This window comes from Drosophila sechellia, chromosome X (assembly GCF_004382195.2).
Source record: "Drosophila sechellia strain sech25 chromosome X, ASM438219v1, whole genome shotgun sequence".
In the NCBI taxonomy this organism is placed as follows: Eukaryota; Metazoa; Arthropoda; class Insecta; order Diptera; family Drosophilidae; genus Drosophila; species Drosophila sechellia.
This window is the reverse complement of record NC_045954.1, coordinates 12839990-12854696: the sequence shown is the minus strand read 5'-3', so window position 1 is coordinate 12854696 and position 14707 is coordinate 12839990. Positions and strand designations below refer to the sequence as shown.

Sequence of the window (14707 nt, the reverse complement as noted above, 5' to 3'; positions counted from 1 at the left end):
ACGATGCACTGGAATCGAGCGCAATTTTTGAATTTTAACTGGGGAATTTGGTTTCATTATAAGGAAATTCTTAAGATTGTGCTACCAATCACAATGATTTTCACCAATTGCAACGAAAGTTTCTAATACGAATACAACGGGATTTAGCTATTAGCTATTTTACGTAATATATATTTGTTAAACAATTATAATTATAAACACTTTCTTTTCGACTATTTTGGTGTTCAAAAAGTTACAAATTATCATTTAAGTTTAGTACGTTTTTACATTCAATGTTTGCTTGCTTCTGTTCTTGTTTTTCGTTGACTAAGCTATTATCTTTTAAAAATATATATTAAAATGGTATTATGCTTCAAGACATCAGCAGCATCGCCAGCTGGGAGGCACGGTTCGGTTATCCATTTTTGAGCGTTGCAAGGCGATTTTTGCATTATGCATATTGCAGGTTTGCTAGTAACGGTTATGTTGCTGTTGCTTCTCTCACTTAAATTAATAATTATGCAGTTTCCATTTTGTATCTTTAGATTAGCTGACGCTTATTGCTGATTGATGTTGGGTTTGTTTTGGGTTTTCCTTGGACTCCATTCATATAGTTTTATTCCTTTTGCTGTCAAACAGACGGGGGACACACACACAACATGTACGAAATGCATGCTAGAAGAAGACGGCGGCAATTTACACGGGCACGGGCACGGCTTGAGGGGTTAAGGGGGCGGCGCCATGGGTTAACCATTAACCAGCTACCCGGCCATTAACCTACTGCGCCGGCTGGGCGTCGGGCAGATCCAGTATCCTGGCCACGAACTCCGAGATGTCCGTGTTGCGCTGCAGGTGCTCCACGATGAAGCTGTGCTTGAGCAGCTGCTCATAGTTGGGCCGCGCCATGTACTCCTTCTGCAGGCAGACGGCGATGAAGTCCTCGAACTCCGGCGAAAAGGTTCCCTCCGGCAGGCGCGGCGGACTGTCCTCAACCACCTAAAAGATAATAAAGACAATGGGTTCTTAATTACGCACGATGCCTCTTGTGGTTTAGATCGGTTACAAAATCCCTCTGATAATGCCTAATTCTGTATGTATTTACTCGAAGTTTATGAATAGTTCTTTTTAGTTATCAAAATGATAACCACAGCTGCTTGGCACATTACTAATTGTTTTTTCTGAGTTTATTGTGGTGTAAAGTGCTTGAGAACAAGTGGTTACATTTTTAATTAAGATTATTTAATAGTTATTTGTGAGCCCCCAATAAGTTATGTAATGAAAGTTGGTTCCTGACATTAATATTAACAAAATCATTAGTAGGAAATAATAATACTCAGCATTCGTTTCGTATATGATTGGTTTTAAGTGGCTATAACTAATTTTTTCATACTATTATCTGTGAAGAAACCTAAGCTACAATCAAACCGGCCTATTCATTATTAATTTTCAAAGTTTTACCGGGCTTGTTTTAGAAATTTCAACCATCTTGAAAGCTTTTGGCTACCACAATTGAAAAAATCCAAATGTGCATTACATGTAGATAACATGGAATACATTATCGGATCGGTAGCATTTGTACAATTAGGATCTAAAATCCCAAAATGTCTAAATAACATATATTTTGTCCGGAAAAATCTTAAAGATCCCTCATGTGACAGTTATCAGCCAGATGTAGGCACTCACCTGACGCAGTTGCTCAAATGGCGTTCGCCAATTGTCGTACGGGTAGCGGCCAGTGGCCATTTCGATCATGCCGATGCCCAGCGACCAAACATCCGACCTGATGTCGTATTGCGCCGGATTTCCCTGGGGATCGATCCGTTCCGGCGCCATGTACGGCTTGCAACCAGCATCGATGGTTTTGGCAATGGAGTCCACGAGGTAGCCTAAAAGTCAATCCATTATTAGCATGATTACAGTGGCAAGAAGTGAGCCAATGCCCGCCCACCTGAGATGCCAAAGTCACAGATCTTGACCTGACCGGCCCGATTGATCAGTATGTTCGAGGGCTTGACGTCCCGATGGATGACTTTCAGTTGAGCGTGCAGATAGTGCAGCGCACTGACCACGCTCATGGCAATCTGTAAAGCAAAGGCAGTAGTAGTACGGCAGTAGTATAGTGGCGATTGCCCGATAAGATTAGCCCCGCCTCCAATCCTCCCCAGCTGACCTTGCCCAGCACACTCTCCTCCATTCGCAGATCGTGGAGGAAGACCTTCGGATAGAACTTGTCCAGGCTGGTGCTCATCACCTCCATGCAGATCCAGACATCGCCCTCGCGGTACATCGCTCCATAGAAGTGGACGGTATAGGGGCAGTCACTGGATCTCATCGATATGTCCAAATCCATCACAAGGCGGTGCTGTTCTCGAATATTTACGGTCATGGGTATGCGTTTGACGGCCAGGACCGTATCGGTTTGCTTATGGCGCATCTTATCCACGATTCCATAGGCGCCACGGCCCAGATCGCAGATCTTCTCGAGACTATCTGCATCGATGTCAAAGGTACGGTCGCCAATTTGGATGGTGGCCCGCGAGTCCAGGTTGCGTGGCGGGACTCTAAAAGGATTGCCGAATGTAGTTCAATTCACTATGCGTTTCTGGCCAGGATTTGACCATTTTGACTTACATGGCGGCCTCTGGCTCCTTGGCAATGGTAAAGGGCGTGAGGCGGTGGCGTTTGGACATTTTGTTAAGCCCTTCTATATCCTATATCCTATATGCTTATGCTATATGCTTTGTATCCTCTCTTCGACTTTCCTCGATGTTTTTTGTCGGATTCTGCAAGACTTGGCGGTTCGGTGCGAATCGGATGCGATGCGATGCGGCTATTTTTACCGCATTTGGTCAGGTCAGGATTTGGATGCGGGTCGGTGATATGGGATCGGATCGGTGTGGATCGTGTGGCCCAGGTTTTACCGCCCAACCTTTCGTTATTGCCTTTGCTTTCCTTTCCGCACTTTTTGCACTGTTCGCCGATCGCTTTTCGCTTCTCTTCTCGTTTTTCTCGCTTTTCCACTAGCGCTGGCCAGCCGTAGACGGTCCTATCGATATATCCCATCGAGTGCAGCTGTAGTATCGTCATTCAAAGAAATCGAAGTGCCTCGATAATAAATTGGCTTCCACCTGCAGCAAATTTAGATAATTGAGCTAAGTATCGATTATATTTATATCTTTTTGTAAGCCTTCTAGAAAGTTGTTCGTAATATTCCTCATAACTACTTTTTACTATTTATTTATTTCCTTTAAATTTTTGTTATGACAATTACTTTATTGGAACAACTTAATACGTTCTATCACAGTGATGCCCCTCATATGTTGCATTTTCGGTATATATATATGATTTTTTTTAGCACTTGGTCACTCCGTCTTCGATATCTAGTGTTGCAAGTTTGACTATGAATTCGATGTTTTAGAATTTTACTAATTCATTTAGAATTCAATTAATGAATAGGTAGACCCAATATTATTGTTTTATGTATAAGAACAAGCAAGTCTCTCGAATCAGCAAATTTGTATATAAAAACTTTATTATAAATATATTATATTTGTAGGAAATATCCTCTGACAAATATTGTAGCTTAATGAAAAAATTCGACGTATTTTTAGGCGCCTTTACTTGTTCCAAAACTATTTCTGAGGTGCCGATGTTTTGCTAACCATCGATAGGCACCAAAACAGATATTGAGAATTATCGACGAAGAACCATTGATGGCTGATGCATCGATGTTTTTTTACATCACTATTGTACACGCGATTTAGGCAGCACAAACGTACAAAAGCGAGTGATCAAATTGTGCCAGTGATACCGCTGCCCGCGGTCGCGAAACGAATCGATTGCAGAAGTGCGACAAACAGCGCCACGAAAGGAAAACCGATGAAATATTCTCCCAAAAAAGGAGGAAAAAATCGCAAGTTGTTGTTACCGTTGCTGCTGAAAAAGAAAGAGAGAGAGAGGGCGCTGCGTGTATGCCCGTGTGTGTGTGCGTGTGTGGGGGTGAGGATGTCTCTCTCTAATGCACAGTGACTGTGTTTTCCTTTTTTCGATTTTGTTTTTGTGCCCCCCTTGGCAAACAACAAAAGTCCAAGCGATCCTTTATTTTTGCAAGTGTAAAGTTTACAGTGTATGTGTGCCGCCGAACAACAACAACATCAGCGACAAAACAACAAGCAGGGCGCACAGCAAAACAATTCACACACACACACACCCTCCCCCGCCTGCGCGCGCTTGTGTGTGTGTGAGAGAGAGGGAGTGAGTGAGAGAAAAATCGAAGAAGTGCTGGCCAAAAGACGAGAAAAAATTAAATAAATACCAAAATCCAACGATACTAGAAACTAACTATTGAAAATCGGTCCTAAGCGAGTCGATATAATGTCCACCATTGAGTTCGAGACGATCGGCAGTCGGCTGCAATCTTTGGAGGCGAAGCTCCAGGCGCAGAATGAGTCCCACGACCAGATCGTCCTTTCCGGTGCGCGCGGCCCTGGCGTTTCCGGTTCCGTTCCGTCTGCCCGCGTTCCGCCCCTGGCGACATCCGCAGCCACATCCGCCGCCCACGCACCGCCCCTGGGCGCAGGTTCCGTTTCCGGATCGGGTATCAGCATAGCCCAGCGGCCAGCACCTCCAGTTCCTCATGCGACGCCCTTCGGCAGCGCCAGCGCCTCGTCATCATCCTCATCCGCATCCGCATTTGCATCCGCAGCACCGGCGACGGGCGCGTTCGGTGGAACATACACCCCGCCCACAACTAGAGTGTCGCGAGCCACGCCCACACTGCCCATGCGTAAGTCCTCTTATCTTTAGCTGCGTACTAAATGCATCTTTAATATATGATATTAATTAGGATCAGCAATCATATCGAAACGTTAATCCTTGAAAATCGTTAAAGGAAAATATGAAAAATGTCCTATATGGTTTAATGTCACAACTCAACTCCATTTACCAGAGAACACTCTAAACCGCTATCTAAAAATAATAGCTTATCAAACTGCGTACTGTAACTCAAACTCTTCCAACTAGACTTTTCCGATTCGAATATTCGATAATTCTCTACTTTCGAGAGTAAAACGTTGTCGAAAAACTGTTTTGGCCGCCAAAAACGTGTCGCAATAGTGGTAAAACTTTCCAAGTAAATTTCCAAGCGCACAAAAAACATTTTTGATATTAGTTCGCAGAAAGATCAATGTATTATCGATCGAACTTTAGACAGGTGATTAGACATTATTGATCCTCTGTGACAGGTGCGGATTTCAGCCAACATTTCTCTGACCGCAACTGTAGACAGTTTTGTTGAGTGGTAATAAAAGTGGGCTGAGAAAAATCGTGATCCCCTAAAATGGTCACCGAAAATCTATATATACCGTACCGCCAACCGCAAGCCACAAAACCATCTTTTGTCCGCATTTGTGTAAATATTTTGTTAATAAATTGTCATTGCCCAATAAGCTGTGTGTGTACATACATGTATGTACATGTACGTGTGCTTAAATTGTGATAAGAGAAGTGCTCTTTTCTTGGCTTTTGCCATTGCGTTTACTTTGGAGCATTTGGATGCCGCCAACAAAGGGCAAACGCTATCGATTCCCCGACTGCATAACAGCTGCTCATAATCCCCCATTCCAGCCCCTCAGCAGCACCCCGTCAACCCCGTAGCTCCGTCGCTTTTCCCCCCGATTTCCCGTTCTGTTTTTCCGATTGCATAGATAAGACAGGCCAAGTGCGAACGCTAAAAGCGTACCCAACTTGTTTTCGGCCTTTTGTTGGGCCAAAAAAAAAAAAATAAAATAAAAAAAAAGAAGTCAAATCTACAGTGGTATTAACAGCTGTGCACCGCGTCAATTTATTTTCGCCTCGATTAGATTAACAATTCCTGGTACCATAACTGTTTTCCATGAACTCCAGAAAATGCCTAATGGGTTTTTGAATAATCAAATACATTTCGAGTCGATTAGATTAGTGGTTAATAGTTTCCGTGAATTTCAGGAGTACTAAAAATCACACCCAAACTTTACCCGTGTAATCAGCTATTGAATAGATTTTCAAGTTCGTGGTACATGAGTGAGTGAAAATTAAATGAATAAATAGTTAACCAAATATAACGGTCTATATGTTAATTTATTAGAACCAAATCGATTTATTCAAGACAAAAATTGTCGTTATTCGATTATTTATGAGGCCTAAATTGATGGAAATGTTGAATTTTTTTTGTAAGAGATGCTGTTATTTTGCCCACAGTTGTGCGACCACCCACCGCCCTTTTTCGTTCCTATTCCCCTTCCTTTTGTCATACATTTATGTTTTTGCATATTTGTCTTGTATATTTTTCTTATTGGATTTTCATCTGCCATTAAGTGTTGTTATTTATTTACTTACATACTTTTTATTTACTTTTTGCATGTGTGCGTCTCTCTACTCGCGTTTGGCGCTCTCTTTCTCTCTCTCTCGCTCTCTGCCATTGGTTACTTTTTGGCATTTCCGGAGTAATGTCTTGATATGCCCGTTACTGTTGTTGTCATTTTTTGGGCCTCACATATTCCCCCTGCCCACATTCGTTCATCGGACATTGTGCCGTGTCTCCTCTTTCGCATGTTTACAAATAGCGTTATATTTTATGACGTGCTGTTGTTGTAGTGGCTAATTGTTGAATTGAATTGCTGCCACGGAAAAAAAACTTCGCAAACAAAAACAAAATCGCTCTCATTCGCTCTTCCTCTTCATGCACACACACACATACGCAGGGACTGCCATATCCACACACGTACGATGGCACAGTGGGCAGCATTCGCTAATTGATTAGTGGCCTATGGTAACCCAATTGGAAGATATTGCAAATATTTCAAAGGATTTGATTTAAAGGGTTTTTTTGTATAGAAATTCAGAGATGAGTGGTGGAAATATTCCTGTTGGCAAGGGGTTCTGATAGATAGGCAATACATTGTTTAGATTGGATTTAATACGTACATTTTTATCATCATACTAACATATCGCTGTTTTCCATTGTCCATCCTATAGTTTCTAGTGGCCCCGGTGGCGGACTGAATCGGACGCGGCCGGTGATACTTCCGCTGCCCACGCCGCCACATCCTCCGGTTTCGGAAACGGACAAGAAGCTGAAGATCATCATGGAGCAGACCGGCAAGCTGAACATCAACGGGCGGCAGTATCCGACGGACATCAATGACCTCAAGCACCTGGGCGACCTGGGCAATGGGACTAGCGGCAATGTGGTGAAGATGATGCACCTGTCCAGCAACACGATCATCGCCGTGAAGCAGATGCGACGCACTGGCAACGCGGAGGAGAACAAGCGCATCCTGATGGATCTGGATGTTGTGCTCAAGTCGCATGACTGCAAGTACATTGTCAAGTGCCTCGGCTGCTTTGTTCGCGATCCGGATGTGTGGATCTGCATGGAGCTGATGTCCATGTGCTTCGACAAGCTGCTCAAGCTGTCCAAGAAGCCGGTGCCGGAACAGATCCTGGGCAAGGTCACAGTGGCGGTAAGTTCTGGAGGAATAGCTTCATTAGAAACTTTTCTTAATACTTATCCCATTTGCAGACGGTCAACGCATTGTCCTATCTGAAGGACAAGCACGGGGTCATCCATCGAGATGTGAAGCCCTCGAACATTCTGATCGACGAGCGCGGGAACATCAAGCTCTGTGATTTCGGAATCAGCGGTCGCCTGGTGGACTCCAAGGCCAACACTCGATCCGCGGGCTGTGCAGCTTATATGGCGGTGGGTATAAAGAGCAGGAGGGCTATGTTAGAGAATAATAGTACTGAATTTATTTGCTACATAAGCTTTTGCTGATTAATTGATTGGAGTCATGACTTAGTTTATTTAAATAATGAACGTGTTTGTAGGGAAATTTCAAGCTTGGCAAAGCAAGTTATAAATTTGAGATAATTGAATCGTAAACTAAGCGTACACTTTTAATCAATAAGCACTTGGAATACATATGACCTATTTGATTCATCTAGTTTATGAAACAACTATTTAGAATGCCCTACAATAAAAATCAATGCAATCATCTCAATTTTTATAGCCGGAGCGCATCGACCCCAAGAAACCAAAGTACGACATTCGCGCAGATGTATGGTCACTGGGCATAACGCTGGTGGAGCTGGCCACCGCGCGATCCCCGTACGAGGGATGCAACACGGACTTCGAGGTGCTCACCAAGGTGCTTGACTCGGAGCCGCCGTGTTTGCCATATGGCGAGGGCTACAACTTTAGTCAGCAGTTCCGCGATTTCGTCATCAAGTGGTGAGTGATACTTCATAGTATTATTGTCCCTTCTACGGAGCCCAATTACAATGGATCTTTTGTCTGCTTGCAGCCTCACAAAGAACCATCAGGATCGACCCAAGTATCCGGAGCTTCTGGCCCAGCCCTTCATCCGGACTTATGAAATAGCCAAAGTAGATGTGCCCAATTGGTTTCAGAGCATCAAGGATAACCGACTGCGCGCCAATGGCGATCCAACGCTCCAGAGGTGAGCCCATCCGGTGATCTGTGCCAGATCCTCCAGCATTATTCCCATGACCCGTCCGCTATACCCGGCTGATGATGTGTTGTGTCTGTTGTGGATGTGTGTGAATAGTGGGTGTGCCTGAGATAGTGCGGAGCCCTTTGTATTTTCCCCACCTTTCCGTTTCCGTTTTCCATTTTCCGTTCTTTGTTCTTCGCTTAACGGGCTTCTCCAGTTCAACAGGTAGGAGAGGATTCAAGATGATAGCTGGGAAGCTGCAACTTTTGAATACCTAACCGTAGGATGGATTTCCTAAATTCATGTTTTCGCTAGCCAACTAATTTAAACTGCTTGTTCCTCAACTTGTTTTATTTTCCTAATTTATTTTACTCTAGTTTTTCAACCTTTATAATTTTCTCTGGTGAGGCTAATTAACATTATAAACTTACGCTTAGCTCCTCCGTTTCTATCCTATCCAGTTTTGGCATGTTTAGCTTTTTTGTTTCATTTAATACACATTAAGAAAGCAAGTCCACTTATTAACTACATTTTTAGAAAATTAGCTAGCAATTAGATACGAGTTTGTTGTGCTAGAACAAATGCTCTTTCCAAAGCTATTAAGTAGGTAAATTATAAACGAGCTTAGAGATAACTTGCACCAAAGACAAATTTAAATGAATAACTAAAAAATCGTAAAATAACTAAATCGTAATTTTGGAACCCACAAAAATATACTCAAGATCAATCTATATTATAATAAGATTTCCATTTGTATTTGAATTAATTATTACTTAACTAGGTTATAGTTAAATGGATTGGGAATCTTTGGAAAGAGCATGTTGCCCCTAGTCCTTTTGTAGTCTGCTATCCACGCAACTATCTGTCTATCTTTACCCACTTAGATCCTGTATTTATTTGAGGACGAACCAAAAGTGTATAATGAAATAATTTTAAACATTTTGATGTACTTTCTCCTGTTTTGCGTTTAATTGACATTTTTAATTTGAGTGTGTGTGTGCGACGTTTTTATTTTCCTTTTTCATCTTTTTTATTACCATTTTTTGTAGGTTACCTAATTCCTAATACCATTTCTTAAACAATAATGAAAAACAATGAAGAAATCCAATAAACATAATCTAACAAAAAATAAAAGCAAACGAAAAAGAAGAAGACAAACAATAAACAAAAACCAAACATTAAAACCTATCGACATAAACTGAAAAACAAAACAAAAGCATTCAAGTAAACCTTGCAACCATCAACTCTATATACAGATATATAAACCTAAATATATATTTACCTATATATAATGATAATGCCAACCAAACATAACTACTCAAAAAAAACTATAAAAACTCCTCCCAATTAAAAGTAAAATTCAGTAAGTACGACGAGTTTATTATTCTTATTATTATCCTTCTAATTATGTTTTCATTAGTTAAGTGTAATCGTTGATCGTTGTAAACACGCCACATGCTCTGCTAACATTTATTATGTTTATTATTTAATGCTTCATTAATGGACTTTTGTTAATACTATGGTTTCGATTTACTTTCGCATGTTGTTTTCTGAATCTGGGCTTGGCTTTTGGCATTGGTTTCTTTATTTATTTAATTTATATTTTGTTTATTTACCCATCTAGAAATGCTCATACACCAGAAAAGGTAATTTGACACTGATTGTTTACTTAATTATATTACTTAATTGTATTACTTATCGGTTTTAAGTTCATTACATTTGTCTATGCGTTTCATTTATCATGCGTTTCCTTCACGAAAATGTGGGCAAGTTATTAAAATAACAATTAAATGCTTTTTTCAGAATTTTCTTTGATGTAGTTTATTAAACGAATAGAATTGCTTGTAAATTTATGCTTAGGAGAAAAGAACTTGTTTTGACATTTGAAGAACATTATTCACTGAATCAAAGTAAAGTATATTTAGTTAGTTTTGATCCTACAAGCTTAAGGATTTTCTTTTTTGGAACTTTCAATTTGGTTTGCAATTTTGAAAGGTGTTTTCTTAAACATTCTGCGATCTTTACCTACAATTCACATTTGTTTTTTAGGAAAGTGTTATTTTGGAAAGCCATCATAAGCAAAGATTCTTTAATTCTGCGCGACCATCTTTCGCTTTCGCTCCCTTTGGAATTTACCTGTGTTTCCCACCTGTCGCTTAAACAAAAGAACACACAACTTACACCCAAAACTCACTCATCAACTTGTAAATATACAAAACACACAAACACCGATCGATCACCAACACACATTCCAAATGCGATTACAGCTCATATAAATGTGTTAGATATGTTGGCATTGCGCCGTCAATCTATTTAAATGTACCCTACAAACCCACCACATCCCGGATATCCTGACGCTCCCTCAAAATCCCCGATTTATGTCCCCTAAATAACCCGATGTATCCCCTCCAAACACAAACCTTCCTTCTGCCACTGGCGTACATTTGAGTGTGCTCTCATTACTGGTCATCTAGCCATCGAGAATGCATTAATCTCAAACGAATCAATCGTCAATTTGCAGGGCAACGGCGACTGGAAGTGCGGTCGGTTCTGGGGCCGGATCTCTCGCAGGATCAGGATCCGCAGGTGGAGCTGTAAAATATGGTAGGGCGACGCCGTATGCCGGGCAGAGTCCCACAAATCCGCAGAAGACAATAAAACCCACTCAGATACCGAGTTACCAGCAGCAACAGTCGCAGTTTTTCATGCAATCAGCCACACAACTACCTCAAACAACAACCACAACACCGACGGCAACGACGAACTGTTTCGGCGGCAGCGGAAACGGAACTGGAAGAGGAAACGGCAGCGGCGGAAGCGGAAATGGTAGCGGAAGCAGCAGCAGTGCCAGTCCTCTATCGCCACCAAGCGCCGGAATCGGCGATCTTAACCGGCTTTATCGCAAATCGCCGTTCATGCAGCGAAAACTGAGCAACGGATCCCATCATCCGCACTACAAATACAACGACGAGAGCCCCAAGAAGGAGTCCATGTTCAGTAGCATCGGTGGGTTTGCCTCCATTGATTTAGAAAAAAGAATACTCTTCCAACTCCTCACTTGCAGGTCAATCGATTCTACGCAATCTGACAACATCGCCCTTCAGCCAAAAGAAACACAATTCAGCAGCAGCGACTGCAACAACAATACCACTGCCGCACAACAACCAAACATTGATTACGGATGCAGCAACAGCAGCAGCAGCGGCAACAGCAACAACACCGCCAAATATTGCAGCTACAGCGCTCACGACAACGCCAACGACCACGCCCACTTGGCGCCTGCCAGCGGACAATTCCCAAGCCTACGACAGCTGTGATAGTAGTAGTAATGCGACCACGACGACCTTGAATTTGGGCCTCTCCTCACCCTCCCCCTCGTTGCCGCGCAAGCAATTCCCCACAGAATCGCCGACCCTGCAACTCACGAGTCAGCAGCAGCAGCAGCAGCAGCAACAACCACAGCGATTGCAGCCGGGCAATCAAAGTCCCATAGGTAATGCCCTCGTCATTTGCTGGTCTATGTGTGAAACTAACATATAAATTTCAATATGCAGTGCTGCAGCGCTTCTACCACCAACAGAATCAGCTGCGCGAGAAGGAGGCGGCCGAGCGGTATCAGCAGCAGCGCCAGCAGCCGCCTGTGGGAGTGACCAGCACGAATCCGTTTCACAGCAACTATGTGCCGCCGCCGCCATCAACGCACTCCACCTCTAGTCAGTCCTCCACGCAGTCGACGTGTTCACAAATCGCCATCAATCCCGACAGCATATCTCCATCGTCTGGTTCCGGAACGGGAAACGTGGCGGGATTGGGAATCGGATCGGCTCCGTCATCGGGATTGGGGGCAGCTGGTCACTTTGGAGCGGGCGGCTCTGGCGAGCAGCTGCAGTATCAGCCGCTGCCCATCGCGGCCGAGGCAACGGGAACGAGTCCCACGCTCCAGCCCAGATCACCGGAACAGCAGTCGGATTATGGAGGAAGCGGCAACATGGTGGCCAGCAAGCTGAGCAAGCTGTACGCACGCCGACAACTTTTGGGCCAGAGCTCCAGCAGCGGAGCGAGCAATAGCAGCCTGGATGGTTGCAGTCGGGAGCAACACGATGCAGGTGAGCCATCACTTGAATTGCTGATTAGTCCACAAGCTCAGAAATAAAATCATAACATTCTGAATGATAATAGCTGGCACAAATCATTATTCTATATTCTTAAACTAATGCTTGATGTTGTGCATCTACACCCTTTCGAAAACCTTCTTTAAAAGGATTACAGATTTTGTTTCTGAGTCTATAATCGCTCTTTTGATTTCGCTTTGAACGCTGCTATGTTGCTCTTGTATTTATACATTTTCCATTTCCTTTTCGTTTTTCTCTTCGTTTTCCGCACACCGCACAACAAAACGAACTCTGCACCACTGCACTGCATCACCATGAAACCACGTACTCATAATCCATCATCACTCAATTCATCAAACAAACAAACAACGAACCAACCGAACAGGCTGGTTCAACACTCTTGCTGGTGCCATGAAGCGACAGTTTGCCACCTATGTTAAAACCCAATCGAATTCCACAGCCACGTCGCTGGTGGCGTCCAGCATGGATCGGGACCAGGAGCCAGTGCATCCGCAGCCGCCGGCGTACAGGAGCGTCGTGAATAACGGCAGCGGCGGTAAGTCCTACTACTATCGCACCTTGTCGGCGGCCAGCAGCAGCAGTAATACCAGCCAGAGCACCTCGCCCACGACGGAACCACTGCCCGGCGGTGGCACCAGTAGCTTCCTGCGTCGCTATGCCAGCAGCGGACCGGGAGGTAGCATCAGCACGCCGCCCAGTCCGCATATCTTGGCGGGATTGGATCGCAGGCATCGAAGTCCAGATCCTCCGCCACGCTACAATCGCGGACAGTCGCCGCTGTTGCTGCGCAAGAATCTGCTGGAGCTGAGTGGCCAGCAGCCCGGCTCTCCGTTGCTGCACCGCAGGTTAGTGCTGCGTAACCAAGCCATCCTGCTCTAAATCATGCTAACCCCCGCCTCTTCCGCTCACTTTCAGATACGTTTCGGCCTCGCCGCCGCTGCCGCCACCGCGTCGAGGTTCTGAAAGCGTGCCGGGATCACCGCAGCATTTCCGCACTCGCATCCACTATACACCCGAGCCCCAGAGACGCATCTACCGTACGATAGATCAATGAGTAGCGCTGCAAATCATGGTCATGTGATGTTGGTATGGCTTCGACGACGATGCCGCCGACGCTGCTGTTCACGACGACAATCATGACGAGGAAGTGGGGCTACTGGAGCCCATTTCCCTACCCGTCTCGTCAGCAGTCGGCGACTCGCTGTCGATGCCGGCGTATGCAGGTGGCCTCGGCACCAGGTTGTCCGAAACCGATCGGCGAATCGGCGGTCGTCGGTCGTGTTCGGCCAGCGGATCATATGCCAGCTTGTATACGGATAGGGACATATGGCCAGGAGGATCGTCCGATAGGGCATCGGGTACATCGACGACCAGAGCTGGATATCCGTGGACATGTGATTGATGACAAACGAAAGTGTTCAAAAGTCTTATACGTTTAAGTGCTTGAGCCTCAGCGATTCATCTGTATCCGCATCCGCTAGACACTTCGTTTCGTTGCGCAGCTCCAATTGTACATAGACATATATCTTAAGGGACCTATATAGACACATCCGATAATAGTGCAATAGTTGAAAGCAATTCTGTTCGCCCAACAACCGCCCCCCCGTAACCAAGTCTATACTATTCTATATATCTCTGTATCTGCATCTCCTTCAATGGTAACTCTGTAATCAAAAGTTTGCACTTTACACAACGTAACTTATTTAATCGTAGCTCCTAAAAGAAAATGAAACAAAATAGCTAAATCGAAAGGGGAAAATCCAAGAGAAAGAATAAGAAATTCAAACGATTTGTAGCTTTGTATATAGAGAGGAGGCGAAGTGCAAAATTTCGTTGCATTTGCTGTTTGCAAATTTGTTTTAGTTTATACGTTTCATTAAACATCAAATTGTATGCTGAGTGGAAGGGAAACCGACAAACAAAAACAACCACATTAACAATGGAATTATTGTACTGATTATTATAATTGTTTAATTTATTATGTAAGCGGCAACAAGCGACAATTCAAATTCAAATTCAAGTCTCGTTTTGTTTTTTATTTCAAATGGGTGGAACGGATTCCTTTTTTTTTTCAGAACTCGTATATGGAGAAAGTATGGG

The 14707-nt window shown here is 43.8% G+C and overlaps 2 protein-coding genes across 4 annotated transcripts; one reads left to right on the top strand and one right to left on the bottom strand.

Moving 5' to 3' along the window:
* Positions 1-171: 171 nt before the first annotated feature.
* On the bottom strand, positions 172-2703 carry LOC6618621 (dual specificity mitogen-activated protein kinase kinase 6). Its single transcript, XM_002042844.2, has 5 exons — positions 2611-2703; positions 2150-2540; positions 1928-2060; positions 1663-1865; positions 172-975 (listed from the first exon to the last, which is right to left on the bottom strand). Exons 1-5 carry the CDS (start codon positions 2667-2669, stop codon positions 757-759), a joined length of 1005 nt encoding a protein of 334 aa, XP_002042880.1. The 5' UTR covers positions 2670-2703; the 3' UTR covers positions 172-756.
* A 1006-nt stretch (positions 2704-3709) lies between these two features.
* Positions 3710-14627, top strand: LOC6618620 (dual specificity mitogen-activated protein kinase kinase hemipterous). 3 transcript variants are annotated; one of them, XM_032726427.1, is made up of 10 exons: positions 3714-4765; positions 6994-7481; positions 7541-7720; positions 8031-8251; positions 8325-8480; positions 10996-11480; positions 11539-11967; positions 12029-12580; positions 13047-13452; positions 13523-14627. In XM_032726427.1, exons 1-10 carry the CDS (start codon positions 4354-4356, stop codon positions 13659-13661), a joined length of 3468 nt encoding a protein of 1155 aa, XP_032582318.1. In that variant the 5' UTR covers positions 3714-4353; the 3' UTR covers positions 13662-14627. The 3 variants fall into 3 exon arrangements, 2 of the variants coding, with proteins under 2 accessions (XP_032582318.1, XP_002042879.1); XM_002042843.2 differs by having other exon boundaries at positions 12972-13452; XR_004362673.1 differs by lacking the exons at positions 11539-11967; positions 12029-12580; positions 13047-13452; positions 13523-14627 and adding an exon at positions 9524-9837 and having other exon boundaries at positions 3710-4765; positions 10996-11084.
* The last annotated feature ends 80 nt before the right edge of the window (positions 14628-14707 follow it).